The 27,090-nt window shown below is 36.0% G+C and overlaps 1 protein-coding gene across 3 annotated transcripts in view; it reads right to left on the reverse strand.

Annotated features, from left to right (window-relative positions):
• Positions 1–27,090, reverse strand: part of Lar (tyrosine-protein phosphatase Lar) — a 356,161-nt gene that overhangs the window by 21,624 nt on the left and 307,447 nt on the right. For 2 of the 3 annotated variants that reach the window (XM_071594168.1, XM_071594170.1), the window contains 10 exons: positions 25,303–25,608; positions 18,715–18,854; positions 13,057–13,301; positions 11,700–11,914; positions 8,863–9,134; positions 8,581–8,697; positions 7,186–7,287; positions 2,408–2,545; positions 987–1,130; positions 413–629 (listed from right to left, as the gene is read on the reverse strand). In XM_071594168.1, coding sequence (XP_071450269.1) covers positions 413–629; positions 987–1,130; positions 2,408–2,545; positions 7,186–7,287; positions 8,581–8,697; positions 8,863–9,134; positions 11,700–11,914; positions 13,057–13,301; positions 18,715–18,854; positions 25,303–25,608 — 1,896 coding nt within the window. The remainder of the gene's footprint in view (positions 1–412; positions 630–986; positions 1,131–2,407; positions 2,546–7,185; positions 7,288–8,580; positions 8,698–8,862; positions 9,135–11,699; positions 11,915–13,056; positions 13,302–18,714; positions 18,855–25,302; positions 25,609–27,090) is intronic. The other variant, XM_071594169.1, reaches the window with a different exon arrangement.

Below are 27,090 nucleotides of genomic sequence, written 5' to 3' on the forward strand. Positions count from 1 at the left end.
ATAAATCAGTCATTTGTATTCATTTAAACTTCATTGAATTTTTCACATTTTTAATTTATGCATAGTGAATCTATTTTTGTTTCAAATTCCTAAAATAAATATCATTCATATTTCTATACAGCAAAGGGGTTATTATACAACAGGATGAGTTTCATTATTAAGACGTTTTTGAAGCACTCTTTTAATATATTAAATAGACAAGAAATAAAACATTGTATCAAATAAAAATCTACAAATTAGATTTTTATTTAGCGGCCAACACGTCAAACTCTCTATTTCTACATAAGGTCCAAAAGATCAGTCTTCAATGAGTTTAGAACATCTAAAAGACACTACTGCCAAATGGGATCTTCCTTTAAGAAGCTGCAACATGTTCTAACTTCCACGTGGAGTGATCATCCATTGAGCTTACCTGCCATTTGCGTCGTAACAGTAATTTTAGCGGGAGGCCTGTAATGACGATCAGCAGGAACAGCACTAACATTGACAGAATAAGTTGTAAATGGGGAGAGCTCGGAGATGGTGTGACTGTGGGTCGTAGGAGGTAACGTCACAACACGCCTTGACACCACTGCAGTTTGGGTCATTCCTTGGGAATCAACAAACTCCTTCACAGCTTCATAAGATATCTGCAAATAAAAGAAAGATCACCCGAGATTACTTAAAATGATCCAAAGCTGAAGCGCCATTGATCAACGGTATCTCTTGTGCCTCCGCCAACATTCTGACAAATCTTTAATTAATCCCTTTTGCTCAATGTTTAATTTTTAAATTGAAAAATATTCCTGAAAAGCCAGAATTTCTTTTGATCAAATCATTGCCACTGACAATCACAATCTACAGAATTAACAATGCTCTTTTTAGGGAAAAAATAAAAATAGATAGGGATTGGCTAAGATGATAGACGGGGAAAATGTACACTTTCTGTACACTGTTTGCAGTAGTTTGCAAGGGCACGTTCTGAACACTTAATAAAAGCCACAAACCTTAAAATTAATAGGATTGAGCCGGATAGGAGGAGACCAGGAGAGGGTCATGCTGTGCGTGCTGACGTCATGGGCTCGAAGGTTCAAAGGCACATCTTCCGGCTTCACTTTCACCGTTACTTTCTCAGAAAGGCGACCCAGGCCCTGGAAGACAATTTCAACATCAATTATAAAGAACTGCATGCTTGAAAGTTAATATCACTCAATACAATAAAACTGGTGACTACAAACAAGTGTACCACCATTCAAACTCCGAGCACTTTGGTTTGGTGGGAGTGGAAGGATCATCACACAGCTCTGCCATATATTGCCATGATAAGTAACTCTTAAGTAACAAAATTATACAAACATAAAATAAGGGGGAAAATTGGTGTTTCCTACACATATTCTTTTTACGTAAAATGACAGAATTAATCAAGTATTGTTATTATTATGAATATGCAAACAAATGTTCTGAAGATGGCTAATTCAACTATGGTTGCAAATTCATATCATTGCAAAGATTTGACATCAAAATTAAGGGACAATTGTCATAATAAAACATGTAAATAGTTTTGAACCTAACTTTTTCCATGGCACAAAATGTTATTTAAATGAGAATAACTTTTTTTTGAGAACATATCAAACATGAAGAATTATAATTTCAGGCAGCATTTTGAAACTGTATTTGTTCGAAGAGCATTTCAAATGTATTTTAAAATTATACATTTCAAACACTAATCCCACAAAGCACCAAAAAATAATAAACCAAGCCACAAATATTCGAGGTACTAAACATTGGGCAGCAATATTCCACAAATGGATGCTTTGACAATTACTTTTACTCCCATGTACATCTGTGTCAATTTCTGCATCACTGAAAGTATAAACTATATTATTATTATTATTATTACTTTTTATTTGCCCAGAGATCACAATACAAAAATACCAGGTGGGTGAAGTATGTACATGATATAAGGCACGTCAATGAGGAGCAAAGACACAGGCTCAGTTAAGATACGTAAAAGAATAGATGCTCATAGTTACATAAGTGTTTGGTACAAACCCATGAACATCGGCTGTAACATGCACATACAATATCAAATTCAGAAAAATCATTGATCACAAACATGAATCAGATCATGACCATTGCTAGAAACTAAAAGTATGAACTTACTGGTCGGGAATATTGTTGAGATATTCTTCAACCGAGTAAAACATATTGCGCTGTAGATATCTTTTTAGTTTATGCCTGAATGCGGCAGTTCCCTGTGTATCCTTGATACTTTTGGGTAGTTTGTTAAATAATCTGATGCCCATTTCGTTGGGTCCTAATTTCAATGCTTTAGTTCTTATATTCCCATAATGGAAGTCATTCCTGCCTCTGGTGTAATGATGATGATAGGCAGAGTTAAGAGAATAGTTGCCGATGTTAAACTTACCGTCTTTGTTCTAGCCGCGACTGCAATCGCATATTGAGCAAATTTCTCTAAATTGACTAGATCAGCTGACTCGGTGAGCCCCACCACTTTGTGCTGCCACTCGTCAAGGTCCTCCACCGCAGTCATCGTGTAGAAGACCTGGGAAAAAACAATGGGATGGTGGTCCATTCACTGCTTCAATGTGGGTTTCAGATAAACACAAACCGAACCACCATGAGGACATACAAGAACTCTGGAACAACTACAAATCATGCTCTCTTTAAAGATGCCATTTTTTGTCGGAAATGCCACTTCTTCCAACAATTGGACTTCATGGATATAAATATTTGACAATTTTTTGGATGGCATGAGAGGACATTTTATGTAGGACTGAGAAGTACAGTAGTGTGTGCACTGCTTGGTTCCATCCAAATCCTCTCCTACCATGGGCATGACTATTACTAGTTTAATTACACATGCATTACCACAGACTCTAATGGTACAACGAACTTCAAATCAAAATCAAATCATTTATTAGCACATTACATTTACAAAGTTTCGGTAGCTGGCAGCTACCCGCAAATAGGTGCCTTGTCCAACATGTTTAAAAATAGAACAACAAATTACAAAAACATACATACAAATACATATTATACAATATTTTAACATCAATTATCTTCAAAAAATTCCTGTATTGAGTCGTAACACTTTTCAATTTAAGTGTTCTTTATTTTTTCCATAATACTGTTTGTAATTATACCATCAAAGTGTTTTAATCTTACCCTGAACTCATTATTAATCTTAATGCCCATATAATATGGTGAGTTTTCTAAAATTTTTAGTCTATGAGTGGGGATGTCTAGCAGGTGTTTTTTCCTCGTGTTGTGGTGATGATGGGTTTGGTTGCCTTAGAACATATCCAGATTACTATTGACATACCGCAATAATTCGTATATGTATAGGGATGGTAAGGTTAATATTCTCAGTTTTTTAAATAGAGGTCGACAAGTTTCTCTGTAGTTGCTATTTGTTATCAGGCGGATGTATTTTTTCTGTATTTTAAAGATATTTTCCCAGCCAGTTGCATTTCCCCACAATGTTATTCCATATTTCATAATGGGGTAGAAATAACCATAGTATACAGTAAGTTTTGTATTCATTCCAATTACTTTATTAATGCTTGAAATGCCAAAACAAGCTTTATTAAGCTGTATTGAAACATTTTTCAGATGTTCTTTCCACTTTAAACTTTCATCTAGAGTTACCCCTAGAAGTTTAACACTATTACTAATATTTTCCAGGCCAGAATCATGAAATACTGCAATGGGGTTGTTTTTGTTTTGAATAGTTTTGAAATTGATTAGGCTAGATTTTGATGTATTTAATTTTAGGCCATTTGCTGCAAACCATTCCTCTAACTGTTTTATAACTTCTATTATTGTATTCTTTAAGCTCTCAATGCATTTTCCTCTAAGGAGACATGTGGCATCATCAGCATATAGTATTAAATCACCTCTGATGTTGTTCGGTAAGTCATTAATATATATATTAAAAAGCAATGGTCCTAGCACCGACCCTTGAGGTACTCCTGAAGTCATGTTCTCCCATTTCGACATGTACTTATTTTCATCCCTAATTATTTCAGTTCTCTGTTTACGTCCAAATAAATACGATGAGAACCATTGTAATTCTTTTCCTTTTATTCCATAGTAAGCTAGTTTTTCTAATAGCAGATTGTGGTTAACACAATCAAAAGCTTTTGACTGATCACAAATTAGGGCAGCTGAGGTATATGATTTATCAATTGATTGAGTGACTTTATTCATGAAGTCTGTAAGGGCTGATGTAGTTGAATGACCTTTTCTGAAACCATGTTGTTGGTTATAGAGAATCTCATTCTTTTCTAGGTAGTTGATTAGTTGCTGATATACAGCCGTTTCAAATACTTTAGAGAAGCTAGATAACAGTGAGATTGGACGGTAATTAGTGATTAATTCTTGATTTCCTCCTTTATAGAGTGGTTTTACAACTGCATACTTCAAAAAATCAGGAAAGATGCCGGTCTCCATTGATTGGTTGATTAATAAGGACAATGGACTGCTTACTTGAAATTTAACATTTTTCAGTATAAAAGCTGGTATATTATCCCATCCAGAAGATCTTTTATTTTTTAGCTTTGAGATAACCTTTTTAATTGCCTCCTCTGTTACTGGCTGAAAAGTGAATATATTGTGATCAATATAGCCGTTTTCTATTGATACCATTTTGTTAAAAGCTACTTGAACATCAACCCTAGTGCCTAAGTCACTAAGTGCCTAAGTCACTAAGTGCCTAAGTAACATTAACAAAATAGCTGTTAATTGAATTAGCAATATGTTTAGGCTCAGTGATTCTAATTCCATGTTTTTGTATTGTATCCATTTGGTTGTTTGTTTTTTGTGGGATGCCCAATTCTTTTTTTATTACTTCCCAGGTTGCCCTGCTCTTATTCTTTGAATTGTATATGTGGGAATCATTTGCCATTTTTTTGCCTCTTTTATCACTCTATCAAGTATTTTCCTATATGTCCTATAATTGTGTAAATCAACTGGATCGTTAGAGGTTTTTGCTTTAGCATGTAAATACCTCTTTTCTTTGCTGGATATCCTAATTCCCTGAGTAACCATTTTGAAGCTGTAGGTTTTTCTTTTTTATGACCTGATTTAGTTCTCATTGGAAAAACTAAATCAAACAAAGTACTCATGTGATTTAAAAAGCTTTTATAGTTGTCATTGACATTACTGTATGTCAGAAATTGTGACCAATCTGTTTGTCCGACAAGATAAGTAAAAGTTTTCATGTTTTCATCGTTGAACACTCTATAGGTATGTGTGCAGATCTTTTCATTTTTCCTTGATACTGAACTGTAGGGCAATGATATAAATAAAATTTTATGATTCGATAAGTCGGTATCCAATATCTTTGTATAGTTTTCTGTATACCTCATATTTGTTATGATATTGTCAATACAAGTGCTTGTTTGAGCAGTTACTCTAGTGGGGGCATCAAAATTTACTACGTAACCATATGATTCTAATATGTTAACAAATTTGTTTACCGTAGGATTTGATGAACTTTTTTTTACTATTGATGACTGACTATGTAAGGTTTCATTATTTGTAGCATTTAACATATCTATATTGCAGTCTGTAGCTATGAGAATATTTTTCTTTGTACTTTCTTTTTTCAACCTTTTCAAAATATATTGCAATTTTAGAAGAAATGGTTCAACTGTATGGTGATATGGTGTCCTCTATATTGAAATTACTATGGTATTCATTTCATTTAGTTCAATAGCTGAGAGTTCAAAAATACCCTCCTCATTGTACTCTTTGAGATCAGTCTTTACTTTGAATTTAATATTTTCACTTTTTTTTACTAATATGCAAGAACCACCATGTTTTATGCTATCCCTCGCTTAACCATCAGCCAATATATAACCCTGGATTTTATTTAGTAGTTGTAAATGGTGGGGTTTTAGCCAGTGCTCATTTATACACAAAATAGAGATATCCATTTGGGCATTCTCGTCTAGAAATATTTCTAAAGGATCAAATTTTGAGTTTATACCCTGTATATTAATATGAATTACCCACTTAACTCTTTTTTGTTCACATTCATTTTTAGAGGAGAAAATTTTTCCACTTCCAGTCTCTTTCACTAGTTTCCCCATTTTTTACAGATTGAGATGACGTTTTCAATAGACTTGGATAGCAAATGCGACCCTTTTCTATTTAACTTTGACCTTCTCATAGCACAACTTGAACCTTTATCATGACCAGTAGCAACCAGGAGCTATACTGTCCTCTTACAATTTTGCGATGACTTCAAAATGTGCTTGCATATGTAAAACACTGTGTGCTAATTAATTGTTTGCTCTCATATGATACTTAATTTGATTATTCTAGATTATTCAGCAAATAGAAGGAACAAGTACCTTAAAACCAGATGGGTAGTAACCCCTCCTCCCAGCCCACTACTTTAATCACCTGACTCATTACCCAGTGCCATTCTCCCCCTCCCCCACCATCTCAGGCAATACCCATTTCTCACTCCTCTGTCAACAGACCTAACGCCAAGCAAAACTTTTTCAACAATGCATCAATCCCTACTCCCAGCCTCCTCCTTTATCACCATTACCAATCCTCCTCCATCTCCAACCATAAAAATTCCCCCCCCCTCTTCTTACCTCAACCATTCCTTTCCTTCCTCCCTCCTCCCCCCCTCCCCTCTATCTCCGCCCATATATATGTATATATACATATATATACACACACTATGTTTGACCAGTCAATTTTTACCTGAAGATGTTATACTGTAATGAAACCTAGGCCGTAAATAAATTTTCTATGTGTAAAAGCCAAGTTAGTTATTTTTCAATTTCAATGTGAAGATTTTCCACTAAGTCATGCCAGAAACAGTTTTATTTATTGTTCTTTATGTTTTCTGTATATCTTTGTGATTATGTACTATATCACTGAAAAAACAATGTAATAAATAAATTATATTTAGCATATTAACATAATTATAGATCAAGTGTTCACAAAAATCCACTTTTGATTAACAACATATTTTTTTTGTCCAGCACCTCCAGCATAAATGAGGAAATCACTGCACTCCAATACATAAATAGGTTAACAACCTAGTGAGAATCTTACTTCGTGCAGAGGCCTTTGCTTTCTTCAAGAATGAAATTAAGCTTATGAATTGCACATGGACAATTAATCAACTATTTGGGATTCCAAAGAAAATTCACTTACTTGATAGCCCAAAACCTTTCCACGACTTGGAACAGTCTCCCACCACACTTCGACGCTGGAGTCCGACGTAGCCACAGCCCGAACGCCCATTGGAGCACGCACCTGCACCACAGAGACAGAAGTGCTGACTTTAGTGGGGACCAGAGAACACTCAGAAATATAACTTTGTGGGACACTGGACTAGTACTGAGGAGAAATTAAAAGCCTAATCTCCCACAGCAAGTTGGAATGCATTTAATACATATAATCAGAGATGATCAAGAAATAGCTTGAATGGTAAGGTTCATAAGTTATAAGGGATCTGGTGTAGCTCCACAAGTACCTGTCATTGGAGTTTCTTGCCTACACAGCCATCTCCAAAACAGAATACCATCAATTTCTGCAAAATGTTATCATTCTCTACGATCCCATGAATACCATCGAAAAATGAAAAATGTGTTTTGGTCAATTATCAATCAAACTCCTCATACCCTCCTCCCTAGCTTCTAACACACTTAGAACTGCTGGTAAAAAATAATCACATGCATGCCATCATGTAAAATTTTCATGCACGTTCTGAATGAAGTATAACCTAGATTTTGTACAACCCAATTTTTTTAAATTTAATTTCACCCAGTTTAATGAATAATCCCTGTCAAATTCTTATGCATTCTCAAGGAAATATTATTTTAGAATTAATACATTTGATGAAATGAGTTTACTCTTTGAATCCTTTCATGTTTTGGAGATTTATCAATTCAATTTGATGAAAATAAACAAGGATGGACTTTAAAGGAGAAACAAGGAGAAGGATTTAAAAGAGAAATGAACATATTTTTTCATCTTAAATGACTTGTTGCCTGCTTTGTGATGACATAGTAATTTCATTCATTTGCTCATATTTCTAAAAATGTCCACTTCAACTATTAAACACCAATTCAGTATTTTCTGCAGAAATAATTAAAGTACAAAATGACTGATGACACACAAAACATTTGTTGGAGAAGTAACTGGCTATTTTTGCAGTAGAAGTGAAATGGCAGTCCCGAGTTCATATTTTTATGCACCTAGGAACATGTTTAAGATCACTGATCAAAGTTGAATATGATACAAAGCATAAACTTTTAATATTGTATTAATTTTTGATAACTTTTTCCACTTCACTTTTACTTAACCTGTCCGCAAAATACACTGATAAATCTCTTGTTACCCAACAAAATTGGCTATTTATAATGGATTAAGGGCAAGAAGTCAGTGTACAGGTATTATCCAGTGTAAAACACACATCGAAGAATTTACAATATTATGTTAGCTTCCAGTTCATTAAAAATAACACTTCTTATGCTTACATTTGTTAAAGATGGTAAAAATTGGAATACTTGTTTCAAAATTAGCTAGCAATAAACGATAACTTACCACCTCTCTTTCTGTTCTGAGTGATATTCTCTCGCTATAAGGGCCAGGCCCGGAGTTGGTAAAGGCCCGAATGCGAAATACGTATTCTGTGTTTTCCTCCAAGTCAGTAAAAACAGCCTGTAAAAAATTAAATTGCTCTTATTGAAAACATTAAAAAGATATCAATGGATTCTAATTATTAGTAGGCATGAAAGAAGAGATGCATGAAAAAAGATTCAAACCACTATTTTTAAATTATAATCTCACATTAATTATCAAACTAAATGCCTGAATTAGACGTACCTTAGTAACCTTGGTGACATTCCTGTCAGGGCCTGGATGGTCAGCATGTCGATGAAACTGGACACCATAGTAGGTGAGCTTCCCATTGCAAGCGTGTCGGGGAGGCGGATCCCAGCGAATGGAGGCCACGTCTGGTGTTTGGAAGCGAGCTGTGATGTTGGAGGGTGGCATGGAGGGGGCACCCTCTGGTGTCGAGGCCACTGTTACTGCCTCCTGCCCCCGCCCCACTGCATTCTCGCCCGACACTCGAAACTCATAGTCCACACCTCTCTCTGCGGGGGGTAAGAAGAGCAAAATGCAATTGGGTATGGCCTCAGAGAGTTTCCCGATTAAGTGACCACATATCCTCCGCCCAGAGATGCACATTCTTAGAATTTTGGTTAAATAAAAAATATTAACACCATCATAAATATATCGATGAGAGTAGGCCACTCTCCTAGAAAGGCTATTGATGGAGATATAGACTGAGTGATACTACACTTTCAGGACCGCCTCTAACATAACACTGACTACACAAACAAGAAACTAAATCCCTTAGAACCAATATGAAAAGTTGTCAAAGTAAATGATTGACTAAACAAGGGTGTACGCACTATGCAGCAGAGTTTGATGACAACTGGATGGAAAAATTACAGTATTTACAAAAATTATTATAATACCATTTAAATGAAGTGTGAGAGAAAGAAAATAATAAGTTACTAATAAAAATAGTGCATCAACTACGCTCAACAGGTTCAGGCAAGATGTAGTAGAAGTTTGTCATAATGATAAAAAACAAAATTTGCATTTTCCCACATTTATTTTTAATGTACTATACCTTTCCCTTCATCAAACCACCTTCAGATACAAGACTCTTGTCTTTGTACCCGAAGATGGTCCGATGAGCATAGTTACAAATGAACAATGGTTACAAATAAATCGCGAAGGAAAAGTGCAAACTTTATTTTCCTCATAGTGCATCGACTCTTTGAAATAATGCATGAATGTTAAGTAAATGGGAAGATACCTGAAGACTTTGTTTAAATAAAAACTATTACGATACCAAAAGCAGGGGAGGCAATTGAATGCATGAATTACCCAGCAATTGCTATTCTGTCATATTCTTCCAAGGTTCTTTCACCTGCAATAGGAAAACAGAATCAAAAAGAAAGTGGAGGAAAATGCTGGAGAAGATCAATATGGCTTCTGGGAAGGCAAAGGAATGAGAGACGCTATACTGGCAGTGCGCTTGATCGTAGAGAGAAGGCTAGAAATTGACAGGGAAGTTTTCCTTACCTTCATTGGTTAGGAAAAAGCCTTCAATACAAATAGGAAACATACGTTTGAAATTATGAGAAGAAGAGGAATAGACTAAAAAGACAGGAAGCTCAGGTTTTCAGGTCAGCCCAAACCAAAACACTTTTATAGAAAAAAAGGGATGTGAGACAGAAGCAAAGATTAGCAAAAAAGTAAGATAAGAATGTCCACTTTCACTGTATCTATTTGACTTATAATTTGAAGAGACTATAGAGAAAATGTAGGAGAATACTAATGGTATAAAGATAAATAAAAGAAAAATATGCTGCATTAGATTTGCAGATGATATTGTGACCGTGGCAGAACCAGCCGAAGATATGAATAGAATGCTCAAAACCCTGTCCACAGCTTTAAAAAAGTGGAAACTGAAAATAAATGTGAACAAAACCAAAGCTATGAGAGTTTCTAGAAACAGGATGGAACCCCCCTGTAAATAAGGGAATCAGGGATAAGCCACTTAAAACAGTTCTACTACCTTGGCAGTTCAATTACAAGAGACAACAATTCACCTCAGCAGTGAAAAGAAGGATAGCCTTGATGAAGAAGGCATTTGAAAATAAAAAGAGTTTTTTAGGAATCAAACACATGGAATTAATGGTTTCTGGCGTAACTTTATGGAACCGATTCATTATAAATAAATTATTTATTATATACAAACACATGGAATTGGAAAGTAGGAAATAATTTGCAAAAAGTTTAATTGGAGTACTTTATTATATGGACAAGAAGCTGGAAGACACTTGGAAAGAGGACAAAGGCTACATTGGAAGCAATGGAAAAAAGTGGATTTTGAGAAGGATAATAGAACAAGATGGACGGACAAGAAAAGCGACAAAGAGAAGAATTGACAGAAATTAACGAGGATGGGAATATAATAAAAGGGATAAAGAAGATAAAATTTGATTTGTTGGACATATTGTCATACTTAACTACTTCCTGGAGAGCATAATGGAAGGGAAAATAAAAAAAGGAAGAGAAATGCCAAAAAAGAAACTGATGGATGATATATAAAGTACCATGAGAGTAAAAGCATACAATAAATTGAAAAGAACTGCAATGGAGAAAGAGAGACCAATGGCTGCACGACAAGGCTCTGCCTTTAGAAGATGATGATGAATAAAAATATCCCATAAAATATTTTGTAAACTACTATCATTTATAAATGTGAGCCTATAAGCATTTATTTTCCATAAAATCTCCCAAGTATAAGGAATTCAAATTAAACTTTTAAAAATCAATTTTATCAGCATTTTCCTCCATCAGGTTAATTTTTACCCATCAAAATATGCTTGGGAAATTCACTCAGACTGCCCAAAATATGAACACTCATCCATCATTCCAGTTTTAACTTTAATAAATAAATAAATAAATAAATATATATATATTTAAGGTGGGGAATCTACACACAATTCAGATAGCATTTAAAAATAACTAATAAAGCAAGGAAATCTTTTTACATTTGTTGGAAAGATACAAAGAATTCTGTCACAATTCCTGCAACTGATACAGACGAAACTTAGGAGATGAAAATAAAGCCTCACCAAGATTGGGGATGCGGTAGCGTTGAGTCTGGGCACCAGGAGTTACAGGGAGAAGGCCAGAGCCCTCGCTCCCTCCTTCCCCTTCAGCGACAATATAGCGCAGTGGTTGATCGCGCACTCCATAACGCAGCCGATAACCCAACAGCTCACCATACGTTTGCGTCGGCCGTGACCATTCCAACTCCACGCTCACAGAGGGCTCTCGCTCAAGTATCCTGTGATTAAGAATTCTCACATGAGGCAGGGGAATGAGAGAATTGCTATTGAGGCCAAGAGCTTAATACTACTTAAAACTAAAGCACCAAGTGCTAAGAACAGCAAGTGCTGAATGCATTTGTTTAATATTATTGAAGTCAAATTTGGTTAAATTTGGGAGTGCTACTAATATATCATATTATTTGTGAAGATCCATATAAGTCTATAATTAGGTATCTTGAGCACAATTTTCCACATACATTTTGAAAATATAAACTTAAAGTTGACAATCAGTTCATTGCTGATCCAGCACTTTCAGTGAAGTTTAACAATACCATCAGTATCAATACCCTTGAAGGGAAGCAAACCAATTTTATTGGATCTCTGAATTGCTTCTCAAATTGCATAACAAAAGATCAAAATCATTTTAGTTATTTTTTTTAACAGCTGGTTTACCTAAAACACTGAAAATAAACGATCCCCCAGCCCTCTCAAAACTCTGCAGAACTTGATGTCATAGATTCATTTTTTTAAATTAATTATTTCTGTTATAGTGGATACACTTCACTGTGCCGGTGCATTACAAATGGAAAATCATCAAGCATACTGAAAAGAGCCATCTACATTCCCATTCATGAAAAAAAACACCAAGGTAATGTACAGACCTCTCACCCAATTTCATTTGTTTCCGTTTTCCAATAATACGCTTGAAAAACTTGTTAAATCGTGAATATTGTCTCCTCCAGACAAATGAAATTCAATTACAAATAGCATGGGTTGCAGAGGGAAAAGGCAAAGGCACAGAGGAAGCATTGGAAAATGTAACGATGCCCATCTCCGATACTATTAACTAAAGCTAACTCCATGTTTATGTTAATGTTAACATCAATGAAGCCTCCAATGCATTACATCAAATTAAGGCATGCAGATATTCGTGGTGTCTCCCTAGATAGGTTTGAGAGCCACTTATATTTATGCTCTCAGTATGTAAGGGTTAGCGATTACTAACATGATTTCAATCTCACGTGCTCTGCACCATAAGCCTCTGTGTTGCAACTCATTCCGAATGTAAATTAATGATTTATATGAATCTGTCTCTCTCTGTGAGTTGACTCACAAAAACAGTAAACTAACTTCCTCAGCAGTTGAATCATGTACTCACTTGACGTTGAGGGTGGGACGGTTGGGCACGCCACCGGGTGTCCTCACTGAAACTGGTGCACTACGATCGCCATCGCCTTTCCTTGTCAGAGCAGCCACCTGCACGGCATATTGCGTGTCCGGTTGTAAACCACCAACGTCCAACGTGCCTCCAGGCCCTGTACCACTTCCGTCTTCACCTTCCGATCCACCCGAAGCACCATCAAGGACATCAAATCGCATTGGTTCATTCAGGAGACTCTTGCCCTGAAATAGAAATTAGGGTAAGTCAATAAATAAGTCACAAACATCAGATAACCTTTTACTATGCTTAAATTATGCATGATACTTGGCTAGCAAATGGCAGCATATGTATGCTTGTCATAGAGGCTATGTGATATCTCATGGTCAGTCAGTGGCAGCCAGTACCAGATAGCGGATATGTTGCATGACCGTACACGAGAAGAACATCTGCGAGAAATATTTCATTGGGAACACTTGGAACATTCACTGTAGTCTTGACTTATCCGCCAGTGATTTTAAACTGTTCGGGACCCTAAAAAAAATTACTTGGGTTACCGTAGGTTAACAAGATTACTTGTAGGCTGTGACAGCAAACAAAAGACTTCTTTGCTGCTATCAAGAGCTTTTGAAGAGCTGGAATAAGTGTCTGAATGTACAGTGTAAATCCCATTCAAAAGTGAAATAAATTTCATGAGGTTCTTTGATTATTATTGTCACAGTGTCTATCCAGATTTGTACGTTATTTATTGACTTACCCTTGCATTTTAATTGGAGGAAAACTGAATGCAGAAGAAGACTATTCCCTGAGGCAATAAATCCATTATTAGGGAAGTTACTCATAGGTATCCCTGATTGTTGACGTGATGACTGGCCCAAGTTTTCCTACCATCTTTTGTCCCAACAACATGATTTTGAATGAATGAACCAAATAATGCCGATTGCAAGGAGGGGTCGGGTGTCCATTCCCAGAGGTTTCTACCACCACTCTTAATCCTACTTCCACTCACTAAATATACGCATTATGAATTGAATGAGGGTAGGTTGTGTGTCCAGTGGAATGTAATTTTTCCATGATAGTTCCAGGCAAGTTGCTATTTGCACCAATACAGTGCAGAGGTTACCTGGCTAGCAAACATTCTTCCTGGCAAAAGATTTTGAGATAAAAACGTTAATCATGCATGCATTAAATTAGGAAAAGGCATGACTAGATATTCCCAATACTGCAGGAAGCATTTTCTTAAGCTTACGAAAATTAGTTTCCTTAAGTCATCAGGGATTTAAACTGTTCGGGACCGTAAAAAAAATTACTAGGGTTACTGTAGGTTAACAAGATTACTTGTTGGTTTTTTCGGGCATCAGGGATTAACAAGTTTTGAAAGAATTTTTCAACTTGGAAACCAAATCTTGATCCCTATTAAGCACGTATGTAGGGCGACAGCAGAATTTACAAATGCTGAAATTACTAAAATTGATTGAAGGACCAGGATTTGGAATAGATGATAGTATGACCGACTTTTGCGCTGAAGACTTTCAATAACCTCATCCTTCGACACCAATTTACTTACATGATCTATAAGATATTGTACAAATGAACCACATACAATGACATATATATATATATATATATATATATATATATATATATATATATATATATATATATATATATATATATATATATATATATATATATATTCATATTTACCTCTTTCAGCAATGGTTAGGTGAAATGATGCAAGTACAAATGGCTTAAAAGCAATTTTTATCAGAAAATGTCAGTATTGCTTTTCAGCGGATACCCTATCTGATAGCAAATTATTTAAGCAGAGTCTATGAGATTTTATGAATGAAGCAAATATAATGTAATTAATTAAAATTTAAGTATCTGCATTACACATAGTAAATAAAACTATGTAGATGCAATTAACTTTTGTGAATAGTTTCCCATTCGCTGTCTTCTCTTGTAACAAAGCTTTGCAAGATATTTATTTTGTGGTATCCCAGTTAATCCAAACCCAGTTAATTGAAAGTCAGCCCTACGCCAATTTTCTGAGTCGCAATTTGATTAAAAATTAGCAAAGTTGATTACTAATATTAGACCAACTACACAAGCTCTCTAGCGAGGAAGGATATAATATGAAATTATAAATTTAAAAACAATAAGAACAAGTAGAAAAATTAATGATCTTATTTGTAATTTAGGTTTTTTATTAATTTAGTTATATTGCTTAATTTAAATCAGATTTTAATAATATATCAGTCAATAAAGTCTACACATATCAAATTCTTATAAATGTGTCCGAAAAGTATCTGACCTTTTTTTTATTTTTTTTTTAATTGTGAGGGTGTTGTACACTACGAATTTGCTCCAAGAGGTCAGACAATCAACAAAGAATATTACATTGAAGTTCTCAAAAGATTTCGTGATGCCATGAGAAGAGAACAACCGCATCTCTGGTCAAGTGGCGACTGGCTTTTTCACCATGATAACACGCCAGTGCACGTACAGCTTTTCCAGCCTCTGTAGAGTCCCAACAGAGCTCCCTATGACTTTTGGATGTTCCCAAAATTTTAAATGATGCATAAATGACGACATCAAGACGATTCAGTGTAATGCGAGCGGTGAGCTGGACGCCATTCAAAAACCTGCATTCAAGGACTGCTTTAAGATGTGGAAGCACCGCTGGGAGCATGTGGTTCAATGCAATGGGGACTACTTCAAAGGATACCACGGCCTGGATGATGAAGATTAGCACCAATGTGGAGATATGAACGCAGGCCGGATAGATTTCGGACAAACCTCTTATGACCACTGAAGAAGTGATGTCTGTGTGGTGATTTGAAATTGGACAGCAAATGACACAGTTTCAGGCATAGCATGATGGAAATCCTTCACGATGAAAGAAGGCAGTTTGCTTTTCTATGGAGATTTTTATTTTTATTACGACCTAGGTTTTATTCAGCGTAACACCTGAAGATGTCATGCTGTAGCAAAACCTAGGTCGTAATAATAACAATTCTACATGGAAAAGCAAAGTGTCTTCTTTCTTCATTGGAAAGCAAAGTTTTGCATTTGTTCTTCCGACAATCGAATAACGCAACAGAGTAGAGTGACTTGTTCTGAAAATATTTTTTCAATCCATTATTGATTTATTTTGCTTTAAGAAGGTCAAAAGATTATAAAGATGCATTAAAAATCAAGCAGAAGCTGTGGTAAGAAGAAGTGAAGAAGAGGTAAATGTTATTGTTAGAAAATTGCGACAAAGTTGAAGAAATATCCAAATTTTGAATCCAGGCACAATAGTGAAAAGCAGTCTCCGAGCAGTGTGCTGATTTGTCACCTTACACTGCTACTCTCTGAAGATGTAGAGAGAAGTTAAAGTTTCTAATATTTTGAGATGTGTAACAGCAAATATGGCAATGAAAAAATAAGACCTCTTCATTCTTTGATTGGGGCCTATGGTGGTTTTGAAACTAACAGACAAGGAGCATGTTGGTTCCGAGGAACAACTAGGTCGGTACTCAATAATGTTCCTCAACAATGAGGTCACTCCCAATGGCACCCGGGCCCTCTTCCTTAAAGACTTGGTATACATCGTCAAATCCTCCTCCATTGTTTCAGTGACAAATCACTAAAAATAAAAGCTAATCAAAAGTCACAAAAGCTATATTTTCACAGTTGCTTGAAAATATTTTCAAAGCCTAACCAAGGAAACAATAAAAGAAAATGTCTTGTTTTTATCAAGCGAATAAATTTATAGGGGAATGTAATATGACAATAATATTTTTGTCACAGGTGCAAACAAAATGAAATAAAAATTTATCCTTGCTTAGTGGTTGACTTTCAATTTTCCTTACATTCATCTTATGCAATTAGTATAAAATTCAGACTTATAATTACATTCCTTAGAAATAGCACAACTGAATATATTACACCAAATTTGGATTATAAAGCAAAGTCATCCCCAGTTTACTGCACAGCACCTTGTCTTTGAGGTACTGCTTTCATAATTGGCAGCACAGGTAATTTTCTCATTTCAGCACTTTTAATTACTCCAGCATTTAAATCACCAGTAGTAAAACTTTGTAATGTAAGTTTACAAAAATGAAGTTTTTCCAAGAAATTCCTCTTCATCATTAAAGAATATTCAATTAACTTGCATCGTTATCACACTGAGATAAGAATCCATCCCAGCAATTCATTTCTTCATCAATGGCAGTCATTTCCACTACATTTTATCATGTGATTATGCCATTGCCACAGCAAACTTTCTTCTTCACAGAGTAAGGCGGTCATAAATCCACAAGGGCTAACCTTTACAAGGGGACGAGGATACAGATTGCAAAGACAAATAAAGCTAGAAGGGTTTTCAGAATACCATCCCCTAAATGATAAACTAATGTTATTACCATTCCATCTACATCTTATATACAACTCTTTATTTTTAAGTGAGAAGCAGTGATTTAAATTTTTTTAGTGAAAATAATTTTTCTTATTTACACGTATTAAACCTTTTTACATAAACAAATTGGTGATTACACAATTTTATTCATCATGGTTCAATGAGATTAGATTGAATTCTAAATACATTTTGGAAACTATTTCTCCTCTGAACTTAATTTTACAGAAAATCTCCATTTTACATATTCACTAGTCAACTTTGAAATATAATTAAGAGGTTCTATGGCATGACGATGTAAGAACACAATTTCCAACTTCATCTCTCAGGATAATATGCACGGCTCTAGCATACCTTCACTCAATATTTATTCCGATTTGGTTAAATCTCAAGGTTAACTTTGAAAAAAAAATGTGCAAGATACTGCATGCAAATATCGAATTCACCTTTGCAAAAATAAAAAAATTTTATGATTCCTATTTTCATTATGTTTCTTGAATGATTACTGAAGCATAGTTGATCTTATGAATCTCTATTGCATCTGAAATCAATCATCACTTTAACTAGGATTGATTTGGTAAATTATGCAGATGTGTCAAATATTAAATTGAAATTTTTAAAGAAAATATTTCACCAAGTTGACACTTGAACTCATTAATAATTCAGTGCCCTAATTAAAAAATATATCCATTAATTTGTGAAAATGTCTTCATTTGGTGATGGTATATTTTACATCAAATCATGGGTCTCAAATTTACAGAGGCTCAGTGGCTATTATTTTGATTGGGCAATGAAAATCTTAATTGAAAGGCGGGCTAATCATTGCGTGCACAGAGAAATAACATCTTGGGCAAATGTCAACTATCCAAAATTTCATAGAAAAGAGCATGGTGAATAATAAATGTGAAACTCCAATAGCTGTAAACAGTTTACCTTTCTAAACAAAGTAAAAATGAAATTCGTATTCACCTTTCTTATCCTCTCCTTTTTTACCTTTTACCCCTTTTACCTACCTCATTATCCTTTTTTACCTTTTACCCCTTCTTGACTTGTGGCGCTAGCCAACTAATTTCATTTTTACTTTGTTTAGAAAGGTAAACTGTTTACGGCTATTGGAGTTTCACATTTATTATATATTACTAGCCGTAAGAGCTCATTTCTATCAATAATAGAGCATGGTGAAGTTTAGCATTGGAATAGTTGAATGGAAAACCATCAGTCATTGAATTATTCCCAAAAGAAATCAAATTTCTCACCTCTTCTTTCATTTCCTGCACATGCACGTGGTAGCCTCGGATGATTCCGTTTCTATCCTTTTCCTGGGGTGGGCGCCACTTCACTCTGATGGTAGTCGAGTTGAGAGCTACCGCAGAGACATCTTGTGGCTCTCCTGGCACTATTGGCGGATGGGGTTTTGGGTTTGGGGCCATTGGGTGGTCATTTTAAGCGGGAATGGATGATTGTTTCAACATAATTTTAAGTGGAACGATTGGGGAGAAGGTGGCAGGGTCAAGGCACAGAAAGAGGTCACGGATGATGGAAAATAGAATTAGAATGGGTAAACCATGAACCATGACCAAAGAAAACTAAACACTATATTTTTTATGTTTTTAGTTCAAAAAGTTCACTAATTTGCATACTCCACCTATTTTATACTTGAAATTACTTTGCAATCATTTTTCAGTTTTTTTTTTACTTTAAAATTAATTAATTTTATCAATATCAGCTTTAAATGACAGATTTTTCTTGAAAGAAAATAGCTGATAAAATGTGAATGAAAAAGTCTACTATAGTGTATAAACTATCAACCTAATATAAAATAACAATGCAATTGACCTCAAACACATACATGAGATCTTTCTTCATCACTGCAAGCATAAATTTATTAACATCTCCAACAACAATGATTTTCTTGAATGCCAAATTTACTGATCAGCAAAAAGTACCTCAAATATGTATTTGAATTCCACCCTCTTGAACATTTGAATACCAACACACCACCCCAGTTTTCAAAACACCAAAACAATCTACGCATACTCAGCTTAAAAAATGAGGGTCAGAGACACCTCATGAGTCCTTCAACACCAACGCCAATCACCCCTTCACCTCCATACCACCATTACCACCCACACTCACCACCAAGCAAGATGGTGATACAAATAATCAAACAAAAAAGGTAGCTTCCAAGATCTCAAAAAGGATCAACAAATCAATAAACAAACAAAGAAACTAAAAACATAACTTAAGAAGACAAGACAGTGATGGAACTTTCCAAATCTCTATCTACCAAAGGCGGTGACACTGAAATTTTAAGGTACAACATTTCAATGATAGAGTTGTCTGGCGGTGTGAATTTCACAAGGGAAACAATTCAAAGGGAAGCTTTTGGAATCATAATTTAAAAAAATAAAGTCCAAAAATTTGAAATTCTACTGCATCCATACAAAGATGCCACAACCATCCAAAGGTGAATTCATGACCGTTACACTCTGGCTACTAAACTCTCTCTATTTACAGCAAGTCATGTAACTATTTACAAAGCAGCTATTAATCTCGAGCTGACAATATCTAGCTAATGAATTCCACTAATTCGCAACCATCATCACCTCTAGGTGGGCTGTCACCGAAGGCAAGTCATCATCTCTCTCAGATCTTTTGACTGGCATGCACCCATGGACAAACTCTATCAATAACTGTACCTCAAAATGGTCAGTGAGACCCTACATTTGGGACAGACACACACCACACGACTACTCATTTGCAAAAAACACAAAAAAGTGCAATATATAGATTATTTTTTCTCTCATTTAGTGCCAACAGGGATTGATAAAAGGGGAAAGGTCATAATTACAAAAAGACAGAATTCACTACTTGACTCACTACTGTAAACAAATGCCACACAGTTCTCAATAGCTTTTTTTGTCACGTCCTGGACGGACATATACTTACTGCGACCCGCTGAACCCACGCGGGGGGGAGAGTCGGGGAGAAAAAGTGGAAAAAAATTGCCATGTGAGTGGGATCAGAGTTAAAATCCCCTTCTTCTTCTACAAGGAAAAAAATCTAATGCTCTCTGAACTACAAAACATTTCTTTGCTAGCAAAGTCAATAAAATTTTTTTTTAATTCTTTCGCAAAAAAACCTTATTGCCTAGGGGGTTTAATGCGAGGGCAAAAAAACCCTCAAACACTTTTAACCCACCCCAAAAATGTTGACCCTCCTCTCCCACCAAAAAATATCGACACTGTTGCTCTCACCGAGGCTTCCAAAAAAATGGGTTTCATTGAGCCTCTAAAAAAAGCAAGCCAATATGCCTTTCTTTCTCTTGGTGCAAAAAAATTGTCACTGTGCAGTTGCCTTGCATTATTGGGATGAACTTTGTGTCTCAAAGAGTATATCAGGACATCAAGAGTACTAAGAGTTGGCACTCGTGTTGAAGAGAAACGTTGCATGGAGGATGCTTCAGAATCATAGAGACTGGGCTCCTGGGGGCGATGGGGGAAGCTCAAAGAGTTTGGGTGGGAAAAAATGTCAAAAAATTTGTGTTGGCAGTGTCGCTTCAAAAATTGTTTCAAAAAAGTTTCCTGGTAGACTCAGTCATACAGCTCCCTCGGCTCATGGCATGGAAACATGGAAGGGCTTACCGGGGCTTTGGGTGACAGGATTCGGGGGAAGAGGTGCACTGTGGGGGGTCATTGAACCCCCACCAAAAATATATTCCCACCCATGAGCATATGCACACAAACACATACACACTTTAAAGATGTGACAACAAAAATCTTTAACCAATATAATAAGTGGTAATAAAGTACCAAAAAGTATCTCCTGGCTATTTGGAGTAAAACATGCACAGAAGAAGAAAAATAGAATGACAGCAACAAGGGAAAATAGAATAAAACAGAAAGCTAAACAGTGAATAGCAGCACATTTGGTCAAATTTTGTTTATCCAGTCTCTTGAAATGTATTTTGTATCAATCAATTAAGGCTTCAGGAGAAATTGTAAAAAACCATGCCTTTGATTAAAAAAGGAAAGTGTTCATGAAGTGTATTGGTATTCAAATGGGTGCTTCCTCCTTGTTGGTGATGCTGAAAGGACCAACTCCTCAGAGCAATCAGCATTACTGAATAACATGTCCAATTGGTGTCAACACAGCGCCTATCCATCTGTCGTTATCCCTCATCATTAAACCATTAACATTCAAATAATAATAAAAGCTGCAAATCTCTGACACACACCAATTTCAATCCAACTGACCCACAGTTGATTGCAAAAACTTTCAGCATCAGTACCGCAAGAGTTTGCAGTGCCACACCGAATGATTTTATGTGCGAAAGTTTAATCAAAACGTATAAATTTAGTGCAACTTTCATTCCCATAGAATCTAATGAAATAACATTAAAAATTATAAGCTAACATTTACTGGAATAACACATACAATTAGAGTGCAATTTGTGTGTGCAATTTGTGAACACATAGCAAAGGTTTCACTGATGAACACAATGAAAGAAATGGGGCCAATGAAGGGAGTGCCGTTGATCACACATGAAAGTATTTTGTGATACATACATCATTGCATGTGAGAAAAAAAATGAGTGCCTTTTGTGAATGAAACATGCACCGAAGAGGAGTGCCAAAACACAACATTTTTGAAGTGCAGCTTAACCATTAAAATCAGCAAATGCCGAAGACGGTCGAAGAGTCCACCAGCAGGTGAATTTAGGAAAAGCATTCACGATTGTTCTTGCAAGTGTTTTGGCAAATTAAAGAGAACGGGTGAAGCAGCAGAGGTGTGTTTACATTTTAATGGAAAGAGCTGAAGTGCAACTGGTCTAAGAGAGTGCCCGAACGCTGTGCAACATGAAAGTGAGAAGTAGTGACCATCACTAACAAGCAAGTGCAACTTTTTGTGATATTGTGCGATAGACAAGATATGTGAGGCATCAATACTTCCAGGCAATTTGCAGATAGGCATATGGATTAGCAAGTGCAAAAATGCAGTTGAAAGCAGGTGGCCAGAAGAACAGGGTTGGTCAAAGGCTTCAAGGACTGATATTAGTCCTTGGAGACATTTGAGCATGCACCTGTTCCATTCTAGATTTGCTAACAGCTACATTCTCTTTCAATGCATATCCATACCACTTCAAGATCCATTTCCTTTCCCTCAACACCATCTTGAAGAGGCAAGTAAGTAAAGAGTTATTAACAGAAATATTACCAATTTTATGGAGATCAATACATAACGGATGATCATGTGCAATGAAACCATATGAATGAACAAGCCTCTTCACCATTAATTATTCTTAGAAGAGTTATACTTTCATAAATCTTTAAAGTTGAAATTTATCTTTATGGTCAAATTATGCAGTAAAACCATCATGATTATATACATATATTAACAATTTCAAATGTTAAAATACATTACAGAATGTAATAATAAAGTTAAATATATATTTGCAAGCATTAAGAATTGATAAAATCACTTCCAAGGTTTTTTTTTACATGTATATTCTTATGTGATTAACTTTCAGCAACTCTTATATGAACATAATATCAAATTTTTGGCAGCAACATTCAACAAATAACACAAATATTACATTCAGTCTCACCTCACTTACTGACACATTCAATGTAACATTCTTCTCAAGCAAACTTCCCAGAAACTCTCTCTCCCTCACTCTCTCTCTCTCTCAGTCATTCATTGGCACACACACATTTAATAAACTCTTTCAACAAATCAGTATTTTTATTTCAAAATATGTTTGAATCACTCATTAACAGCATGGGGCGAAGCAAGTCAGTTCTTCTTTATCAAGTTTTCTATGCTACAGGAGATTGGATTCATCCCAGGATCATGTACAATGATAATGTGTGTTTTTAAAGAGTTGCGCGCCAAGTTTAAGAATCTTTCATTAATGAGTATTGTTTCACTGATAGCACTACCTGTAACTATTTTTAAAACCCTACATGTACATATATTCAGAAGATCTTATAATACCTTCTGGCAGAGAAACCATACACATTCCAAACCATTCCCCTCGATTATTATACAGTATCTTTTAGTGTACCTCAGTGCACTGCTCATAAACTTACAAAATGCAGTTAGTGTTAGTACCAACACCATGATGCAAATCAAGAATCACATCCAAGCACAAATCTACTCAAGCTAGAGTGATTTCGATTATGCAAGACTGAAAAAAATCACAATCCACTCTAAGATGAACGAATCCTTAATTAAAAATTAGGTGTCCATTAATTATGTGCAAGAATAGGCACTAATTTTTCTGAAAAATGTACATAGTTAATTGTTTTACAATATGTCAAATTGAACACTATAAGCATGGTCAATGTTTTAGTATTTAAGTCACATGATACAAGGGTTAGTGACAACATGATGAGATATGTTTTACATTACGAAATATGTCATATGTGAGGAACTTCACCGAAACTAGTGTGCTCAACGTACACATCTGTCTCATCTTTTATTCCAGACATTAACTGTCTCAAGAGTACGTCTTTTGTATAGTCAAATCATAAGAGTGAAACAATGGACATGAGAATGGAAAGTGCGTATCTGCTGCCATTTTTTTTTTAAATGAAAACAGACACTCACCCAATCATTCAGCCATTTATGATGTATACGAGTCATGCGTAAACGTAGGTAGGTCATAGACTTGACTACACATTGCATAATAACAATACACTTTGATGATTTCATCATCCAAGTTCAACCTTTTAAATTCTGCAAGTAGTGACTCCAAAATGGACACTTTAGTCCCATTTTAAATTCGGTGCTTGTTTATACCATTAGAAAATTTCACCACAAGAGTGACAGCGAGCAGTTAGCTGATTAACCCAAATTGAAGTTTCTACTGATGACATCCATGGTGGCGACAGAAACTGAAAAGTTAAATTCCTCAAGATTTCCCCAATTTCCTGTTCTCTTCTCCTTTGAATCCAGATATTTTCAGATCTTACAATACATTCAGGCTGTTCTGCTACCAAACATTAGTACAAAGTTATCATACAAACTATAATGCGATCAACATAAATATCAATTTTCAATGTCACCAGAACTTTATAGAGCGATAAGCACAGTGAGTGACATTGGATGGAATCAGAAGCCTAAATCCTAAAAATTCTAAAAAAGATATTAAATCACTTTACTGAGGGAATTCAAACAATCAAATAAATCCAACGGTCTTATTTTATAGAAATAGGTGGCTACACTATCCACTGAAAATATGCGCAGGACCTCGGGAGGAAAACTATGCCAATCAGAAGTTTATGCTCAACATTGTCAGCATATCCTCTGATATAACATTAATATGACCTTTCAAGGGCATCTACTGTTACATTAATGATAACTTTCAAGGGCATCTACCAAGAAAAGACTGACTAAACTGAAGAGGGCAGTCATTTTAGCATTTAAGCTACAAAATAGTTTTCTCATTGGAAATTCTGGAACGTGATGAGTGAATGGGTCTCTTCTATGGAATACCCTGAATTTAGGCTAACCTTTCCAGAGTGCTCAGATTCCCTGATATTTCTGTTATTTCCCAGTTCTGTCGCCACCCTGTTCTACACTTCCTTTGGTCCAATTCAACTATTGAAATTAAATAAATCACCCCAAAGTTCAAGATTTTGTTCAAATAACCACAATTGAGTGAAATTTTCAAAGTATATGTCATAGTTTTTATCACCCTGTTGTCAAGAGAACCGAGCATGTCCTCGAAAGGGTTCAGTGTGCAAGGGGCCAAGGGTTATGTGGGGGTATGATGCTCAAGGGAGACACATCGGAGATGGAGACAAAAGACAGCAGGAGGGGGGACGCCACCCACGTACCGTCCTCGTCGGTGCGAGCCGTGACGGGGAACGAGGGTGGCCCGTCCCCAACCGACGTTCCCGCGAGGACCCACACGCGGTAATCGGTCCACCGACGCAGTTCGTCAGCAATGAATTCCCTGCGCTCCTGGTCAACTGTGATGACCGCTGCTTCAGAGTCTGACTGGCGCCCAGCCTCAGCAATTTGGATGCGATAGTACAGGATACGACCATTGCGCTGTGCCTCGGGTGGCGGGGCCCAACGTATCCGTAGCGATGTAGGCCCGGCGGCTTCAACGGTCACATTCTGCGGGGGTGCTCCAGGCACTGCGCAAACCAGCCAAGAGCCCGAGCGAGCACCAGCCATGGACGGGGTTTGGGTGTTTAGGGGCAGAGGGGGTTAGTGAGGTGTGGAGGCCAGACCCAAGAAGTACCGAGATGAGACATTTTAGAATGGTGCGAAGAGGGGGAGGGGAGGGGAGGGGAGGAGGGTGGAGAGCAGAGTGGAGGGGGTGATGCGAACAGGAGGGAAACAAAGTTGGGAGTTCAAGTGTCGTGGGGTAAAGGAGACGGCATTAGAGATTGATTTTGGATTTGATGGGGAATGTTACATAAAAGAGGATGGAAACATTGAAGAGAGTCAAAGAGGGTGAGAATAAAGGTTAAAAGTTTTTAGATTTATAATATTATTAGTGGTAAATAGATGTTTGGAGTTAAGAGAGTAAGATAGTTTGGGGATGGAAAAATAACAAAAAAAAACTACAATTACAAATCATGAAACTGTGAAACAATAAATTAGTTTAAAATGTATTTCAACAGAACAGAGGGAAAATCCAACGACAAAATATGATAGGCTATAAAATGAAAACGTACACAAAAATTATACAAATAAACAATGTACTGATAATTTGAGGAGGAAGCATGGGTTAGCCATTTTTCAAGGAAAGAACTGTTGTTGCCATGTTAATTACTGCAGACTTTGTATTGACAGCACATTCTGCTGTGACCTCTTCTAAATGAATGATTTTATTTGAAGCATTTATCAGTCCACCTTCCTGAACACACACATACATGACACCTCACTCACTATGTGCAAAACACACGCATAAGGGTCCTCAAAGGGCAATCAAACGACATCGCACACACACATCCCGTCCGACACATTCACTTCGCCATTCACACAAGTATCACACATTGAAATGAAATTCATGATTCATCCTGCTGCCTTGTTTCAGAGCTGGCACTGGCCATTTAAATTGATCATGTTTTGAAATTAGCATTAAAACATGAGTAAAACCAATTGATGATGTCTAGTTATAAATGAATAATGAACTGAATAAGATATTCATCTATTTTGTATTAGCTTCTGCTTAAATGGTGAGCTTATTTCGCTATTCTCAGCTCATGGAAATGGACAAATTACTAGCCAAGTCGTTTGAAATTTGACTGTATTGTCATAAAACTGATGAGATGATAGCTATTTCATGATTCAAGTAAATGACCATTTCTTTTTTATTTTGACTCCTCCAAAACTAATGAGGAATTTACAAGGATTGGATGCCTTTGGATGAACAGGATCACACATTTTGGGACCTTCAAAGATCCATGTGATAATGGAGGTGAGGAACACGTCTAATCAAGCATTCACTTAAGAAAGATATTGCAAATTTACCCAGAAGAACAATGAGTCAAATACAGACAATACAATTTTAGCTCTCTAAACATGTTCAGGTAATAAGCACTACAGTGCGGTTTTGTGCAAAGTTAGACTCTATCTACATTCAAGTGACCAGTTTTGCCGAATAATTA

This window comes from Hetaerina americana, unplaced genomic scaffold, assembly GCF_022747635.1.
Source record: "Hetaerina americana unplaced genomic scaffold, ioHetAmer1.1.p SCAF_6, whole genome shotgun sequence".
Lineage (NCBI taxonomy): Eukaryota > Metazoa > Arthropoda > Insecta > Odonata > Calopterygidae > Hetaerina > Hetaerina americana.